The sequence below is a fragment of the Alternaria atra genome (genome assembly GCF_907166805.1).
Source record: "Alternaria atra isolate CS162 genome assembly, contig: 20, whole genome shotgun sequence".
Classification (NCBI taxonomy): Eukaryota; Fungi; Ascomycota; class Dothideomycetes; order Pleosporales; family Pleosporaceae; genus Alternaria; species Alternaria atra.
The window spans coordinates 448438-466601 of NW_025091318.1; the positions used below are offsets into that span (position 1 = coordinate 448438).

The following is an 18164-nucleotide window of genomic DNA, read 5'->3' on the forward strand; positions in this document are numbered from 1 at the left end:
ACGCGAATCAAAACTCAGAGATGTTACCCCGCCAGAATGCCCATTCCAGCGGAATGAATAAGCCACTTAGGTACACAGTCACCATTCCATTTGCACGTTAGCTCCTCTAGTATTGCAACCTAACACTCCTCCAGATCCTTCACGCCACAGAGCCGACCTCATCACGGTGGACTCTCATCAGATGATCCACCGTCTTGTCCTTGAGTGGAAAAACATGTCCATCCTTGTCCTTGATCCTATCGCATCCACCGACTGGGCACCAAAAGCGCGCGTTGTGTAAGTCGTGCATTGATGGGTGATGTCTTCGCAGTTCGTACCGGCGACCGAAGGTCGCGCCATGGCAGGGTACAATGTTGCAGATGTGTTTGAGCGGACGTAGTGATTCGCTGGCGGGGGCCGCGACATGACCAGTGTGCTGGACTTTAGCGTTCGTCATACAGCCGGGGTGAAATGGCGCACGAGAGCCGTGGGTCAGATATTGATGCTGGCAGAAATAGTCTAGCTGAAATCGGATTCATCAGAGACAGGAGGTGTCGAGGGCGATAGCGTTGCTGGGTCGGCCCTTTCCGAAGCTTTTGCAGTTGTTCTGGGCTGTTCGTCCGGCTTCAATGATTCTGGATCCGGGGCTTTGGCGCGCTCCTTGCTGCTCGAACCTTTGAACCAGTGTGTCGGAATCACGACACCTCCAGGCCTAGCAATAAGGTTCTTCAACCAAACGAGCACTTTTTCTTTCCAGGAAGATTCTTCGTCGCGATTTATGTACTTGAACGCTATCCATACCACTACGCCTGTCAAGACTAGGGTCAAGATTTCGGTACTCACTGTCAAGAGTCAGTAAGGATCTCTCTCGATATTGGTTTCATCTTCAATGAAGCATGCTCGTATCACACACTCGTGCAGATAACTGAAGTCTACTTACCGAATATGCCGCCAATCTTGCCTCTATGGTAAACGCCATCAGTACCAAAGATTTGGAGGTTCTCAAATCCGTCGATTTTGAGAGCGAAAAGTGCCGTGAGGAATGCAAGTGGAGTGAAAACGACTGTGATGACGGTAAATCCAATAACAGCGGTACTAACGATGAGACTGCTGTGGGCGTCCCTAATGCTGGCGTGCGTGCGCTTCAAGTTAAGCATGTCCTGTATACTCTTCTCAATTCTGTCCGCATCACCATCGATCTTTTCCACCCTTCTCATGTACTGTTGGATTGTTTCTTGAGAGCTTTCGATTGGTGCCCAATCTTGTGGATGTTCTTCCACGCTATCGCTTAGGCGGTCTTGGAGAAATTGTTTCAGCACATGCTCCTGCTGGTCGAGAACGTGCTTGACCATAGCAAGCTCACTGCGCACGTCGGAGATGACATGCATGAAGTATCGCTCTCGGCGGTATTCAAGCCCACTGAAACTGGACTTCCCTCCAGGAGGCTTCTCGATGTATGATCTCACTTCTGAAAGAAGCTGTACAACTCTGGTTTCGAAAAGATCGAGCGGAGGTGGATATCGGACGCCGTGATCAGTGTAGCCCTTGCCAAATCGTTCAATGAAGCTAGTGATGATCAAGCCGAAGTGGATCCCCGCATCTGGGACTTTTTGTCGGTTCCCGGTCAAGTGCCCATACGCATGTGGCGCATATTCAGTTCCCTGCGGCATACTGTAGGCCGACACAACGACGTTGCCTAACTTGTATAGCCAAAACTGCGGTACCGTAAGGATCAACGCAGTCCTATCGGTTTTTCTGATACCTTTCTCTCGCTCATCATAGCAGACGAAATTGTCTCTACTGTGTGAGGCTACCTGATCATGATTACGTACATACAGTGCTTCAGGAGAAAGCCCTGGATAGTAAGCCTCATCCAAGGTGCGTTCCAGATGGTCGTAATGTAGGAGAGGTTCACAGGGCTTTAAATTTCCTCCAAGAATCTCATGCTCTTCTCTTCTCTTCTCTTGTTGTCCGATTTTCGTGAGCACCAGATATGGGAACTGGAAGCATAAGCATCGAGACGCAAAACACAATTTCGAATACTAACCACAATTGTCAAACATCTCACTTTCCGCAACTCGCGTCGACTGTGAGGGCTTTTCTGAGGTATTTGTAAGTTGCATGGACATTGGAAATGTTACAAATTTGCTTGTCCTTATCATACTTCTACGGGCATCTGCAGGCATCTCGATTGATATGACGACTCCAAATACGTTAGAAGAGGATCATCCGAACTACGTAGCAAGGCTTCGAGAGTTTTGACAAAATCACGAGCAGCGGCCGATCTAATGGTTCGTATGTAGGCCTTTAGGACATCGTTAGTTTGTCAATATGATAGAAGGGTATTCGTACAGTCATCATTGGAATCTGTCGAGGTCAGCTTGATTGTTTTTTTTGAAAGAGAATAATGCGCACTAACGTTATTCCTAGGGACATGGATCCAGGTGACCCCTTGTTTCTGGATGACTTCAGGGCTTGTATATGGAGCTAGCTCTTTTTGTAGAGATGTAAAAGGCCCGCGGATACTTCTGATTTTCCAATGATCGCCTTCGAACTTGGTGTGCACAGCGAAAAAGATCTCGGGAAGTAGCCTCAAGAAGAGATGAACTGTTATCAAGATTCTCACATCCATATCCCAGGATTCGTTGAACAAGTCTTCCGAATAGTCCATACCGCTGTTTCGGGGATCTGCTCCATAGTCCAATAGGAGCTGAATAGTGTCAAGAGCACCTCATATGATAGCTCTCGAGAGCAGATAATCGATTTCGTTTGACTTTGCGGCGTTGATCTCTGATCTCAACCACTCAGCAATTTGCGGCTCGGATCCAAGAATTCGAAGAGCGGTTGCTAGTATCGCCGATTCTACAGCCGAAATTTGCCAGCCCAAGCGCCCTCCATCACGGCTTTCAATTCCCACTTCTTGATCCCAAAATAACGTGAATCCACCAGCATCTTCTATCTTCCTCTTCAGAGTATCTGGGGAGTGTGCTTTGATGCCCTTGAGCAACTTGTCAAGTTTTGCCACGTTCTCCAGTGTGTCCTCTGTCATGGGAGTCTGCAGATCACCAGCACGGTAAAGTGCCCCATTCAAGATTTCTATTAGCCTTGTCATTATCCAGCATTATCACCCTGTGATGGAATGGGCCACACCTTCTTCGAAACTGGCACACCGAGAGTCGTTCGAGTCCAATAAAAAAATCATATCACTTGCTGCCATAATCGAATCAACGCAGCAGTCAGTGGCAGGAAGAAATGGAAAGAAAGGTTTTCATCTCAGGCGGCAGCCTTCCTACTTATTCTACCCCAACGACAATCTCTCCAGTAATGCATATCACTGGCACGCCTTATATAGGTTAAACATATCATCATCGAACACTAAGCGCCATCATGCAGCCTTGCCCGAAAGCGTTTCCAGCCTCGTTGCGTGGGTGAGCATGCTGTCATCAGTTTTCAGCTAAACCAACGCCACCGATGAAGCAAGGGCGGAAGCTCGGCCACTGGTCCAAAACCCCGCCTGCAGATGATAAGTGCAACAACTCTTCCAAGGCCGCCATCTTGCAATTGATGGCACAAAACCGGTACATAAGACTACTGCCGTCATGTGATATGAAACTAGAAAGAGTCAACACAAGCACAAGACATTACTGCACCACCCCAAAGAACAACACTCAAGGTAGCTGATTGATGAGCAGACCACGTCGCCATGGTAATAAATTGGGTATCAATCTTGACCTCATATCTCGTCTATCCAAAGCATGTCTTCATGCACACATCGCGTCGTCAAACCATGTCGACATTCAAAGTCTTTGTAAGAAAAAGACAGAACAACCCCGAAAAACGCCAGGTGATGCAATCTATCGTGATCCCAAACCCAAAAAGGAGATAGATGAATAAGAGATGCTTCGTATATGCCAACTTCGATATTCCCCCAACCCACTGCCATGACCATCATCATGCCTATGAAGCTTCAGCCAAAGCCTCACCAAGCGCATCAGCATCATAATCCTGCACGACAACCTTGGCGGGGGCATCGGGAACCTCATCAAAGAAGCCCCAAATAGGGCCATTCTGATTCACACCACTGGGTCTCAGCTTGGGCTTGTCCTTCTTCTTCGAGCCGTCCTTGGAAGTCGCAGTACCTTCACTCGACTGTGAGTCCTGCGTATCCTGCGTCGACTGCGTTTCCTGGCTAAGGATCGAAGGCGCACGAGTAGCCGTAGCAGGCGGCGACACAACAGGAGCAGGGCTGGCACCCCACTTGCCAAAGACCCAACCGCCGACTTTCTTCGTGAGACCAGGTCCACTAGATGAGGGCTGGGGACCATCGCTCTTCCGGGGACCGCGTTTCTGATTCGCGATGCTGGAGTAGAGACGGTCGCGTTGCGCCATGCTGCTCTCTGAAGTCTTGTTTGAAAGCGTGCCATGAGCGGTGGCGGTCCATGGAGTGAGCTCTGGTCCTACGGAGCCAGCGTTACCGGGGGTTGCAAAGCGTGCTGCGTTGGAATACAGAAGCTGTGAGGGTCGTGATTGTAGAGTGTGGATGTCCATGCCGGAGACTGAGATGAGGGATTCGTGGGAAGCGTGGCGGCGTAATGCGGGGCGCATGGCGGTCATGGGCGAGACAAGATCGTCGGGCTCGAAGTCGCCGTGGGAAGTCATCAGCGAGGGCTCAGCGGTCGACAGCGAGGAGTCTTCGCTTTCCTCTGGGATCGCGGCCTGAGGCTCCGGCTGCAGGTATGGTGAAAGCGTGAAACTGGCATCCGAGAAAGAGTTGGCGGGGCTCACAGCCGAGATGATGGCGGTTGCAGGACTACTCTTGGTAGTTAGGGTGATTGGTGTGCTCGAGCTGCGCATTGTTGAGAGACTTGGTGGCATGAGCCCGCGAGACTTGCGTCGTAGATGCTTGCTTCCGCTCTTGGCCACCTCAAGGGTTCCAGACGACCTTCGCAGCATCGGAGGCATTGCATCTGGATCTGAGCTATAGTCGTTAGACTTGACGGGGCCGAACATGGGAGAGTGGAAATCAATCGAATCGGGAGGACTAGTAGGACGGGATGAGTCGTAGGCCTCGCTGAAGACACGATCGTACATGGAACCACGATGAGAATCCGATACGGGAGAACCTGCAAAGGAGCCCGGCGTAAGGGTCGAAGCCTGAGACCATCTGTGCGAGTTTGGCACAGTGACGGCAGTGTGTTCCAGTATCGCAGCCGTGGATGAACGATCGAGCGTCGGAGGCGGGTCGAAATGTGTTGGGGTAAGAGAAAACCGCTTCTTTTTTGGCCGTCGCTGCGCCGGCGGTTTGGGTACGTTCCTGGCAACCTTGGGACCGTGGTAATGGTGGTGTATGTGAAGTTCCTGATTCAGAGATTCCATCTCCATCTCGAGTTCCTTCTGCAGCGAAGGGCTCGTGACGTCCTCGGATGATGTGGATACGGGCTGGTGAACTTTGAGCTGGTCTCGCAGACGCTCCACTTCTTCGTTTGAATTTCCTAGTAACTCGCGCAATTCCAGTATGCCGTGTTGTAGATTAGCATTATCGAGTAGAATGTCCTTGACAAAGTGCGAGACGACGTTGGGCCCGCCCTTGTCAGTCCCTGCTTTGGCCTTGAGCCTGCCAGCGGCTGAGTGGAGGTTTTCTTCGACAGCCATCCTCCGCTCCATGCGTGCCACGACTTCCATGTGTCGCTGACGTTCTGCACGGGACTCTTTCTCGATGCGATCAATCTGGTCCTGGAGGTCACCTATAGTCCTCTCTGCTACCTTCCATCGTTGTATGGCGGTTCGCTCGTCGACCAGTTTTGCGTCGAGACTGCTCTGCAGCTGCGACTGTTCTCTTTCGAGGTCTATCAGCTGGCGTTCGAGGAGCTGGGTGCGTGCTGCCAGGGAACTCAGGCGGTCGATTTCGTCTTCAGTGGAGCGCAGCGTGTCTTCGAGCGCTCGAATGTGGGCGTCTGACTCGGCGACGGCGCTGTTGAGCTGCTCGAGCTGGTCGAGGAGGTCTCTGTTGGCCTTGATGGTTTGCGCATTCTTGGCTTCGAGCTCTATCTTGTCCTTCTCAAGCGAGTCGATGGTGTGAATCATTTCTTTCCGTTCGCGCTCCGAATCGGCGACGTAGGCTTCATGGCGGACGAGGAGTGCCTGCAGGGCAACGGTTAGCGGTACGCGCGAGGGAGAGAGTCGCTGCTAAGCTGCAGGGCAGCCGATCGCTGGCAGCCGGCAGTGAGCAACTTGACATGCAGAGAGAGAAAGACATACCTGACCCAGCTGTGCAGCCTTTGACACATCCCTCTCGAGCCCCTCTAAGAGTTTTCCATTGTGAGCCAGGAAAGCGCAGTCCTGGCTCCCACAGCAACACCGAGGCCCTGGCATGCCACCAAGGCCGGCCGTGTCCATGTGTACGACCCCTCGGTTGGCGTAAACAAGTCGTCGATAGGCGCCGGGTGCTGTACAGTTGATAAAAAATGCGTCGAATGATCGTCGATGGCGTCGCTCATGCTCGAATTAAATAGGAGCGGGTAAGAGGTGCGCATACATGGGAGGGCGGTGTTGACAGAAGCAAGTGCAATAGGAAATGGAGGTGTGGTAGTCGGGCGCGTCGAGCGATTTGTTGTTCCTGACTATGCCGCCGGCCCACTCTCCACTCAACCAGGTGTCCCTGCCAGCAAAGCAGCCCCGCCAAGCCCCCTGCCACCGCCTTTTCCATTCCCCTCTTCCCTGTTTCTCCTCCACTTTCACCCCAACTTGATGACGGGTGCATATGCGCACAGCAATATACCTTCACCCGCATCCTTCCCGCCATATCTGAAGCATCGTGAACTGCAATCTTCCACCCGGTCAGCGACGTCAACGGCGCTCGGACGCACCGTTTTCGATACCCCTGCGCAAAATCTAACATTGCTGACGCGAACGCCAATATCTCGCAATCTTAAGCCCAAAACAAACATTCGACTCTTGGCGGCTGCCTTTGCCGTGACTTCGACACAATCAGTCGCCAAAGTGCGAACAAGGTGAGTATATAGCATGCATCATGGTAAGTGTCAGGTAGGTCGGAGTGAGTCTCATATCTGGTCATATTCTACTTTCGAGCCCATCATTTCATCTTTACCGCACTGCGAGAACGTCTCAGGCTCGCTACGATGTATCATCGAATGGCTTCAACGACTGCAACGATGCACGTCACCCCACCAATGCGGAAACCCCATCGTTCTCACCATGTAGTGCAAGTTGTCATCGTGAACCCGCGGCGATTTCATACCTTAGCGAACCTCACCAAGAACCCTACCACTTCCTCACCCAGACCAAATCAACATACCGAAAGCCCATCACTTCCGTCCTTCAACCTCTTCAAACAGCTTCGAGAAGCTAGGCCAGCAGTGCGCTATACTGTCTACGCCGGCCTCGGTTTGATGGCTACCGTTGAGACCACATTCTGGTTTCACGTACTGCGAGCCAAGTTCTTCCCACGGGCATCGAAAGAGGAACAAGAAAAGGCTGATGCCCTGCTGGGGCGCATGAACGACGCTATAAAAGGTTATCGTCATGTGTGGTTAGCCAACTACAGCAGGTACTACGGTGTATATATTTGGGGGTTGGGGTATGGGGGACTCGACGGGTTGCTGCAAGATCTCGAAGATGGTGATGGCGATGCTCAATGACCGATTCTCCGCTTGGTGGGTGTCTTCCCTGTGCCCTACTGGATGCGTTGTGCACAATGGGGCGCAATAGGGCAACAACTCATTATGCCCCGCACTCTCCGCCCCAACGTTTCAAAAAGCTGCGGGTCCTCCCTTATCATGTCGCTACTCTTCTTTCCTTGTCTACAATATACATCTCTCGGTAATCTTACTTCAATTTCAATCTTGCTACTCATCTTCCAGTTATACATCGAAGCTATCATATGCCAAAATGAACGACAGGTCTGCGTTTCTTGGCTACGAGGCTGCGCCCCCATTTGATTTCGCAAACTATGCCGATACTGCAGTCGAACATGCTGCCTTTGGTAAATATATACTCTACGAGTATTACTCTTGTATTAACAGGAAACTTACAGGCTTGCGCTACGCTTCGTTGCGGCCATTGGGGGATCCTTTTGCTCTAGAGGCACCATATACGGAAGCTCAGCATGGCTCAACCCCCCAGCTTGACACTCATATCAGTGACCAAGGGCTGGCACTCACCAGGCGGGTTTATGTACAGGCCCTTGCTGTTTACATAAGGATTCAGGCTAACTTCCAGCTCGTTACAGAAAACAAACGCCTCATATTCCGTATCCTACCACGCTTGATGCTATACAAAACCAGCACACCACATCCTCGTTTCAAGGCGGTGCCAGAGAGGATCGTTCTCACTTCTCTCCCGTGAGCAACAATTCAGACCACGTTGTCATCGGCGTGATTCTCAGCAACGGCGAGGCACGCGGCGATCGATACAAATGTAACGCGCCCTCCTGTTCCGGCGCGAATTTCGGTCGTCTTGCAGACCTCAAGCGACACCACGCCAGTCTACACGGCGGAGTAGGAAGGAAGGGACAGCGCATTTGGTGCTCGGTCGAAGCATGTAAGTAGTCTACCACGATATGCGTAGATGCTTGTGCTCGTGCGCGCTAGCTTCGCAACCGGGTTACAGGAGATAGATGGCTAATACCAACACCACTTTAGGCAGCAGAAGCATGCGCGGTATTGGAAAACCGTTTCCAAGGAAGGATAAGATGATTGATCATTTATTGCGCATGCATGCGGATCGGATGAGCTCTTGAGATTGAATATCGAGGGTTCGTGACATTTTTTACGATAGGTGTTGGTTTCGATCTTGAATTTACTGTCTACCACATGGAGCATGGAGAATCTTGTTTGCAAATATCCAAGACATGATTCCCTCATACGATGTTATATACTAGGACGATTGAGAGCATCTTTCTTTACGTCCTGCGTCCCCGCCATTCTTATGCTCGCCTTCAGCATTCCCGCCATCCTCCTCGCGATCTACGGCGGATTCATCCTTTCGGGAACCATGCTTCTGATCGGCTCTTTACATGCAGCGAACGCAGTGCATTCATATGGCGCGGCGCGATGGGCTGTGATCGTGTCGGTGTTCGTCTTCCCAATCGGATATGTTTCGACGTGGGCAATTGTGGGGAAGATTTACGCACCCGAGATGCAGCCTACGAAGACTCGCCCGACAACGAATTCGATGGTTACGGGTGGCAGTTTTGTCAGCACACCTTCCATGTTTCTGCATCATGGACACCTCTCGTGTCATATCCGCGCATCAGATGGTGACTCATTTGACAAATAAATCGCAAACTGGCTCGTTGCTTTTGCAACTACAATTTTCCTGGCGAATCCGGCCTATGGCGCATACTTTCTCTTTGGTGCTATCGCATTGTTGACGATCGTTGTGCTTCCTACCTGCATGCGTGGGACCCGAGGTCTATCGCTTGAAGACATTCAGGTGTCTCTCGCAAGATCATCGATGCGCTCATTCTCTATCTCCCTGGCTTTGGTAAGAGGACGTGGTTTTGAGCAATATGTTTAATGTTCCCATATCCAGCTAGCAGTCGCACAGTCGAGAGTTCAAATAGAAGAAACACAATTTAGGATCACGACGGAGATATGCAGGAACATAGAAACATGAGTTCAAGGCTAGGAATTGATGCTATGGATCTAATGCTGAAGCCGTGATACGCAAGCATGTTGCAAGAAGGACCTGTGTTACACCGGAGCTGCCGACGGCTCTGAAAACAGTAATCAGCACTATCAATTACACCCTAGTCTTTCATGCTGCTCGCAAATTATACACCAGAGTCATCCTGCTCGATGCCAACCGTCTCACTATGGGTCTTCCAAGTATCGCAGTTACTAATCAGTGTGTCGTTGTTTGTCAGTGCCGCAATCGCGTCGTACTGCTCGACGAACTGCATCGCGAAGCCTTCAGACGTGTGCCAACCTGTTATTCCATTAGTAATGCGGACAATGCAAGGCGTTTTTGGACCTACCGATGTGACAGTGCATCAACCAAGCGCCAGGATTATTCGTCTCAAATGCCAACACCAAGTACCCAGATGCGGGAAGCATGGCAGTATCACGACGGGGGGGATTGTCTAGGTTGAGAGTAACTTCGTCGTCGTAAGTACCTGTACCCTGCGCAATAACGTAGAAATCATGGCCGTGTAAATGGATTGGGTGGGGCACGGCAAGCGTTGTGGAGACGACAACGTAGACCCATTCATCGGCGTTGGGTACCTGGAAGACCGCGTTGGATGTCTCGAACGTGGTTTCGTTTTGCATGATTTGCATGAGCGTTGGATCATCCCATTCCACAACCATGGTTGTGCTGTTGAGCTTCCACTTGAATAGTAGGTCGCTGTTGAGCCCAACGGTGACCAGCTCATCGGCTGTAGCACCGGCTGTGGATCCAACTGTCTTGGAAATGTATGGCACAATGTTATCCGTTTCGTCGGAGCAGATGTCTTCGTAGTCGTAAGCTGAGGTAGCAGGAGTGTCGACTGAGTCACCGTAGAAGATGATACCACGAATGTCATCTGCGTTGTCGTTCTCGGAGCATGCAGACTGAGGGATCGCGCGCATCCAAAAGCTATCAGCCAAATCAGCTTGATCAGCTGTTACGATGATATCATAACGCTGGCCCATACCGATACTGACGACTGTAGCTTCGTAAGGCTCGATAGCGACAAGGTCAGAAGCGATGACGGTCATAGTGTGGTTGTCGATCATGAACTTCCAATGTGTGTCCACGGCAGCATTCACGAGACGGAATAGATACGATGTGCCGGATGTGAAAGACTGGTTGAAGCGATAGCCGCCGTCTTGGTAAGTGTTGGTACCGTTAATGAGACCGTTGTCCAGTGTTGGCGGACCAGATGTCTCGGCAGAGATGTAGAGCTCGTCAACAGTCTGAGTCTCATTAGTAAAACTCCAATAGAATCGCTTTTTATCAAAGCATACCTGGTGATCCCAGTCATTGAGGAATAGTACGCCCAGATCTTCATCGTAGTTGGATGTGGCGGGTCCATTGATGATGATGCCACCGAAGACACCCTCCCATGCTTGCAACGCAAAGTGAGAGTGATACCAAGACGACCCGTATTGGGTGGCTCTCCAAGTGTAAGTCATTGATTCCCCTGGGGCGGTCGGGCATTGTGTGATTGAACTAACGCCATCTTGGTCATTCGTATTCATCTGCCAGATGCCGTGGAAATGGATGCTCGTGCCGTTGTTTGACGTCGTAAGCGAGTTTGTAACGTGAACGATGACTGTATCACCCCAGTCTGCGATCAGGGTCGGTCCGGGAATCGAACCATTGACGGCCATGGCTGATCGCGATACGCCATCCGGTGCAACCGTAACATCAGTAAGTTCTAGCCAGTATTCACGAGTTACCCCAGTGTCGGGAACTTCGGTAGCTGGATCTGTATCAACTGAATAGTCGCACCACTCTGAACGTGTAGAAGCAGTGTTTCCATCACAGGCTGCCCTGGGTTCTGCGCATATGTTAGTCTACAGCATTTTTGTAGTTACTACAAAAGACAGCGCGTAAAACACTGGAGTTGACTAGAGGAAAGACATTTGTGACTCACGTAAGTTCGAAGTAAAGGGGAAGGACGTAGCGTATCGAGCTAGAGCTGCGATACTGATGATACCGCGAAGGAGCATGATAGGAGTCAAGGCAGGGCTTGTGTGCTGTGGCGGAGAGGATGGTGTGACAATAACAAGTGCTCGTAAAGAGTGACTGAGAAAGTTCCAAGAGAGGGTGAGTTTATGAGAAGTGCCAGTAGATGAAGTCCGTCGTTCCCTGAGCGCAAAGCGATAAAAGCGAATGTGAAGAAAGCTGGATGCGTTCCAAGACAGACAAGGTCAATGGATTATTTATGTTCACAATGATCGTATCCGCAAGGCCTCTTCTCGTCAACCTGCAGTCTCATCACCCTACAGTCGATAGTCGATGTTCTCTATCGTGCCTCAGGCGGCCCGTCTCCTATCTCCACCCACGTTCAACGCCGCGTGGCATGATGTTGAGGCAGCAAAATCCTCCACAGCGCAAAGTATCTAAGCCACTTTGGTTGATGGAACCCAAGAAGGTTTGTGTAGTCCCCATGTAGCCGTGCTTATTTTGGCAAAATCTATAGAAAAGGTGAAGCAGACTTCACTGTCGGTCGTAACATGACACACGCAATCCATGAGCATCGTGAAACAACTTTAGATCATCGCGTAAGCTATGCTACACTACCCACACGTAGTGGTGAAGGCCGCGAAAGAGCCGCGTATGAAGACATGGGTGGGCCGAATGATTGCCGCTAAAGCGTCGCACGCTCCATCGCCACCCATCAACAAAAACGACGTGATTGGATGAGTGTGAACAAACATAGTTACACAGGAATTTCGAGCCGGGGAGGAACCCGACATCGTCAGGTCTCATTACTTGCGCCTTGGTACCGGGAAGTTCCATGACGGATGCATCCGTCGATAATGTGGGATTTCCATGTATACGTGCGTTGGGTGTCGTAGACCATCGGATGATTTCCGAGATGGTATCGCGACGTTACGTCGGCCTCATGACCCCGTTCGTGATACGTACAGACCTCGCGGCATGCTTGCGTTGCCTACCAGTATCTAGGAAAAGGACTCTTCCACTACAGGTCCCGAATGACATAAAATCGTCCACGCTACAGGAATGACCATTCTTCACCATACTTTCTCCACACTCCTTTTTTGACACTTCTTTCCTATAGCGCTAGGCTCATTCTTTCCAACATGCGGCTCGACATGCGAAACCTCCTCGTTGCCTCCCTCCCTCTTGTAGTTGAGGGTGCGCGCAAGCGTGATGTATCTCCGTCCGCAACATTCCAACTGTACGCGTATAGCGACGACTTCGGTGGCTTGCCGCTCTTCTATGCGGACGGCCTTGCGTATGTTGGCGATCCAAGCCAAGTCAACAACTCAGATGCTGCTGTTGTGATCTGTAAGTATCCAGTCTCAATTAGGCACTACGTATTCCACGATATTTGCGCTTCCACGACGTGAAGTCCGGATCCACTAACACCGATAGTCACAACGAACTCTGATCACCACTTCGTTGGCAATCCAAACACCACTCTTAGTAACACTACACCCTCATGGTCCAACGTCACGCTCTTCGTCCCCGAGGCCGCTTCCGGAGATAAACGTGTCGGCTTCCTTCCGCCCAACGATGGTACCGGCAATACTACTACTCATACATCTGGCTTCGCATTCTATGGATCCACGGCTATGCTTTATGGCGATGACGGTGGTATTGTTACCTCTTTCAGCGGCTCGAAATTGCAGGGCAGCGACGTATATGAGTTGTTTTGGAATGATACCGACGGGACAGTACCGTTGACGCTAAGGAGGATCGCGCCTAGTAATCCGGGTTCGAAAGCTCGCTAGTTCAGGACTTCTTTCCTCTCTATTGTGGAAATACTATGATACCTGACTATTTAGCTGAGTGACATCTAAATTATCAATAAGATACGTCAAGCTCTGCTGAGACTCTATCACCTCTTCTTGTTTTCCATATCCTCTTTTAGCGAGCTTGTCCTGTGTTGTAGCACAATGTCCTCGCCTCCCACTCCGTCTTGCGTTGCGAATCTACATGCGCTTGTCGACGCTGAGTTGGCCTTCAGAGCTGCCCTGGAGAGGCTGAACGCTGGTCCTGAAATTAGCATCGAAGTCTCGCACTAAGGAATCTTTGTGGCTAAGCCGCTGAATTTCAGCTGGAAAGAATTCGACTGACACCGGGGCGACTAGGATCTGAAGCATCCAGCCTCGTGTGAACCATCTGCTCTGCTAGGATGTACGATTCCAGTCACTTTAGGCAGGCACGCGGCTGGCGAGCTGCTCGTCAAAGTGTCGGAGAGATAAACGTAGCATCGAACAGCGGTGTCGTCGCCATTCTTGTTCCACAAAATAGGCCTGACAGGAAGATGAACCACGACTTTGGGTTCGGCCAAATGGACAGTAAGTTGGATCCATATCGCTAGCGGGTCGTGCGATTAACGATCGACAGGAAGAAATCACACGTTCGTGCCCCCTCTCGACGGTGCTGCTCGCGTCGGATCGCGACCTCGTCGAACGGCCTGCAATTGTCGCATAGATGCGCGACAAGTGCGCGGGACGGGCGCGGGCAGCGCTAATGGGCCCCGGCAGGGTAGGGTACTTCGATATCACCGTACCGACCCTACGCACACTGTAGCACTGACAGGCTGCAGCAAGTCGCAGCTCGCCACCTAGTACGCCTATAGAATCCGTGATGCAGCCTAGATGCACGCTAGGACTCCGTTAAGCCCGGTCCGAGGAAGCCTAGCGAGACATCACCGATCAGCTCCAGTTGCTGGGGCGGAATGACCCAAAGGCGAACGTGTTACAATTGGTACGGCTGGCTATGGGACAAGACGAAGGAATGGTAGATGGTAGTTGTTAACAACATAGATGTCGCACGGTTGGGTGCGGTGTTGCAAGTACGGGAAATCATGAAGAGTGTGTAAGTTATTGTATTGTTCTTGCATCATAGCTCAGCTTATATTCAGGCCCTCGCACGGCATGCTTAGTAACAGAGTTTAGGTTCACGAAAGCGCTTGGCATGCGACAATAGATGATATCTGGACCCTCTTCCCGTCGCGGAAGCGCTAACTTAGCGAGACGAGTAGACGCTAGCGCGCAGACACCGCTTGCTACCTCACTGATTCAACATTATGCTCACGATCTTACACATTATTTACTATGCCTTTCGCGCGTCGCTTTTTTAGGCGTATCTTTGACTAGAAGGCTGAAACCGGCCTTTGGCATAGCCCCGGGAAGCGTCTTGCGGCTGACGTCTCGACCGATCACCCTTCTTGGCGGCATAGGAGGCTTTCATACAGATACGAGCTAAACTTTCGCCCCCGGACTCTTAAGAACGTATATGTCTTCTCTTTCTACTACGCGCTCATCATCCGTTATTGAGCCCTGGTATTTCCTTAACAGCTCATAGTTTTGATCATGGCGAGAAACGCGTCCATTTGGTGTCCATCCGGTGGGGACTGGTACGCTTGTACGACTGGAACGTTATTCGCCGGCTGCTGCGCGGTCGATCCATGTAGCGTTACATGTCCAACTCGGGATCTCTATCCCGTCCACTTCGATCCCTCCGTTTATGGCACTTTTCCGGGCATGTCCTGCCCATCGGAATTCGATTTTTACGTATGCGGTGGCGGGGACACATTCCTTGGCTGCTGCAAGAGTAATCCTTGCGCTCGGGGAGTTCATTGTCCAGATGGCGATTTAGCTCCTGCTTTTATGTCACGACCAGAGCAAGTGGATATCTTCGGAGACCCGAGCTTCGTCAACCTAACCGCTCCTCCCGTCACCACCTCTTCAGTAGGGGGCACCCTTGAACCCGCCATGACGTCCGCACCGGTATACAACGATGTTGAATTCGGTCGTTCAAGAGGTATCATATTGCCCAGCATCTCAACAGCCGCCATGGTGACATTGTGTGCTTTCGTCACACTTTGGCTTGGCTGGAGGAAGTTATCCAGTCGTGGTCGGCATACGTATGTGTCGATAGAACCGTAAGTAAATGAGATCTTCTAGCGTTTGGATGTTTACCCAGAGATAGTATGCACTCATCTATCGACGCTGTGAATTCAACGAAACTTGATACCCACGTAGCCCTCACCGGGTCGTCGGCTACTCTAGCAAAAGACGATCTCCAGCGGCTTGGCTCGAGATCTGCCCTTGTTCTTCTCGCAAGCGCCCTGGCTGTACTCGCAATGTGCATGTTCTTATCGTTCTTGTGGTTCAACGATAGCAAGAACAAGACTTGGAGGTACATCATGGCCCAAGGATGGGCTACACGGTCCGTAGCCGTAACGGCCCTGGTACTGAGGACTTGTGTAGATCTACAAGCTGCTGTTGCTTGTGTTATCCTTGCCTCTATACTTTTGGAATCGAAGTCCGGAGTACACCTGTATCAGACCGCGAGCATGTCCACTATGCGGACTGGGAGTACGAGTCCTTGGACATTCGCTCTTTGTGTTTTAAAAGAGTTCTGGAGATCGACTGCACAGTCACGACGGGATTATCACGTATACGCTATGGTTACTTGCTTGCTCATCACCACCAGTGTTGTTCAGTTTTCATCCACAATACTGCTGTCAGACCTAAAACTAGGCCCGCTGAGAGGCGTTGTGATCTCTTCCGAGGTCCGGCCTGGCTTGTCTTATCCTGTCGGAGGCATAGAGAGGATAGCCCGTGACTCGGCATGGACCACTAATCCGCCCAACTATGCGACCTTCGGTGAATATCACGAACAGCCTTCTGAGATCGTCGATGGAATTGCAGATACTGGAATTTTACTCCGGGCCTTTCTACCATACGAAGCGGCCGGGTCGCGTCAGCGTCTAGCGACGTACACGGGAAACGCTTTGACAATCGATGCTAGGGTAGCCTGCCAGGCACCTTCAATTACTGACCTCGAGGGAAAAGGACTCAACGGGCAGATCAAAGGCATGGTGTCACCTACCACGAACGCGACAATATTGCAGTTCATTATGCCAACGCCATTCGACTGCACAGTGGCTGGAGAGGATCAAATCACGGTATGTCAGCTAGCTCAATCCAGTGACGCCTTCATGGGCTCTCTTGAAAGCCAGTTCGAAAATTCAACGGCATTTGGAACCGCCTTCCTCGTAATCGGTGGCTCGAGCGACACAGCTACGGGGAAAGAGTGGCAAAATATCTCTTTTCCGGAGACGAACAAAACTACCGAAGCTACGATCTCCCTTACCCTATGCTTTGCACCATGGGATGCTGCGATCCTTGACGTTACGCTTCACAGCGATTTGAATAAGACAGAGCCCCTGCTACGATATTGGGGAGGCTTTGAGCCATCAGACGTGCTCACCCATCTAATTCCAACAGCCAAGAACGGGACACGTCAAATCATGGAAATGCAAAGGCCGCATAGCTTCTTGGGAGACCTACCACCTGTATACCGACGCCCAGTGGTACAAAGCGACATGGGCGGCAGCTCAGCAGCTGCCAGGGGAACGAACGTACCCCTACCGGGGAACTGGTCAGTCTTCCTCACTGGTACGCCTCTAGTCACGCACCTTCGCAGCTTCGAGTCGCCTCCCACAAAAATCATCTCGGCAGACCCTGCAATCGCCGCCATCTTTACGGGCGCTATCAAGGCCGGTTTCTCGGTTGAATGGGCGCTGTCTTCTCTCATCACTGTCCTTTCGATGACCAACTACTACAGTCAACAGACTGCATTTGACCGCGTCGATACCGTTGCGGTATCTTTCTTCGAGAACGTCCTTTATCCGCGTAATTACACCGGTCTCACCATACTGATGTGGACGCTTGTCGCGCATTTTGTTCTTTTGACACTGCTAGTGGTACTATTTGTCACGAAGACCAGGCTCACGCTCCTGGGAAATGCGTGGTCAGCGTTTACACAGGTTGCTGAGTCACGTGAAGTGAAGGAGTATATAGCTGGGGCAAGCCTAACGGATGACTCTACACTGTTGAATCAGATGCGCGTACGTGGGAAGAAAGACCTTAGGGCTAGGCTTGTGAGAAGAGGTGACGGTGCTGAAGTCACGGTTGAGTGAAGGATATTTTGATATGCAGTAATACATCTCGTCTCGGTCGATGACTTGAAAAGTTGACGTTGGGTGTGTTTTGGCGAGGTGCTGAGGTGAAGGCTTCCGCAAATACCTCGGTTTCTTTTGCGTGAGGAATCTTAAAACTAATACTCCTATTGCATCTGTGGCGCGGCGCCGCAGAAGTTTGTGTCCTACCATATAAGGGCACGAAAATGGATATGGGTCAGAGAGCGAAGGAGGTTGTAGTGCGCCTTGAGATGACCGTGAGGAGTTGGAAGCTTGTGCAGGGTGAGTGATTGGGTCATGACTTTGGAACAGCGCTGGCTGGTGCCGGTAATGCACAAGCTTACGACAATATACACAACGTATGAATATCTTGACTCGAACTTGTGGAATGTTTGACCGTGGGTGTGTTACGTTATGAGGATGTTCATGGCAGCCTGGTCGTGCCGTGTCAGCTGCGGTTCAGCCCTCGTATTCGCATACGGAGTACGAACACCTCATCGTGTCACTCGCTGCTTTCACCACCACCCAGTAAACAAATTCTTTAGGGAGT

At 51.1% G+C, this 18164-nt stretch overlaps 6 protein-coding genes across 6 annotated transcripts; 3 read left to right on the top strand and 3 right to left on the bottom strand.

Annotated features, from left to right (window-relative positions):
• Positions 1-498: 498 nt before the first annotated feature.
• Positions 499-1649, bottom strand: ALTATR162_LOCUS419 (uncharacterized protein; the record flags this gene model as incomplete). Its single annotated transcript, XM_043308013.1, has 2 exons — positions 499-821; positions 920-1649. 2 exons carry the CDS (start codon positions 1647-1649, stop codon positions 499-501), a joined length of 1053 nt encoding a protein of 350 aa, XP_043163948.1.
• Positions 1650-3936: 2287 nt separating this feature from the next.
• On the bottom strand, positions 3937-6375 carry ALTATR162_LOCUS420 (uncharacterized protein; the record flags this gene model as incomplete). The annotated part of the gene is made up of 2 exons (XM_043308014.1): positions 3937-6120; positions 6238-6375. 2 exons carry the CDS (start codon positions 6373-6375, stop codon positions 3937-3939), a joined length of 2322 nt encoding a protein of 773 aa, XP_043163949.1.
• A 1729-nt stretch (positions 6376-8104) lies between these two features.
• Positions 8105-8614, top strand: ALTATR162_LOCUS421 (uncharacterized protein; the record flags this gene model as incomplete). Its single annotated transcript, XM_043308015.1, has 3 exons — positions 8105-8172; positions 8228-8538; positions 8589-8614. The coding sequence occupies 3 exons, from the start codon at positions 8105-8107 to the stop codon at positions 8612-8614; spliced, it is 405 nt and encodes a 134-aa protein (XP_043163950.1).
• Positions 8615-9772: 1158 nt separating this feature from the next.
• On the bottom strand, positions 9773-11654 carry ALTATR162_LOCUS422 (uncharacterized protein; the record flags this gene model as incomplete). Its single annotated transcript, XM_043308016.1, has 4 exons — positions 9773-9927; positions 9977-10895; positions 10947-11482; positions 11579-11654. 4 exons carry the CDS (start codon positions 11652-11654, stop codon positions 9773-9775), a joined length of 1686 nt encoding a protein of 561 aa, XP_043163951.1.
• Positions 11655-12752: 1098 nt separating this feature from the next.
• On the top strand, positions 12753-13406 carry ALTATR162_LOCUS423 (uncharacterized protein; the record flags this gene model as incomplete). Its single annotated transcript, XM_043308017.1, has 2 exons — positions 12753-12960; positions 13048-13406. The coding sequence occupies 2 exons, from the start codon at positions 12753-12755 to the stop codon at positions 13404-13406; spliced, it is 567 nt and encodes a 188-aa protein (XP_043163952.1).
• A 2576-nt stretch (positions 13407-15982) lies between these two features.
• ALTATR162_LOCUS424 (uncharacterized protein) lies at positions 15983-17614 on the top strand (the record flags this gene model as incomplete). The annotated part of the gene is made up of 1 exon (XM_043308018.1): positions 15983-17614. One exon carries the CDS (start codon positions 15983-15985, stop codon positions 17612-17614), a length of 1632 nt encoding a protein of 543 aa, XP_043163953.1.
• Between the last annotated feature and the right edge of the window lie 550 nt (positions 17615-18164).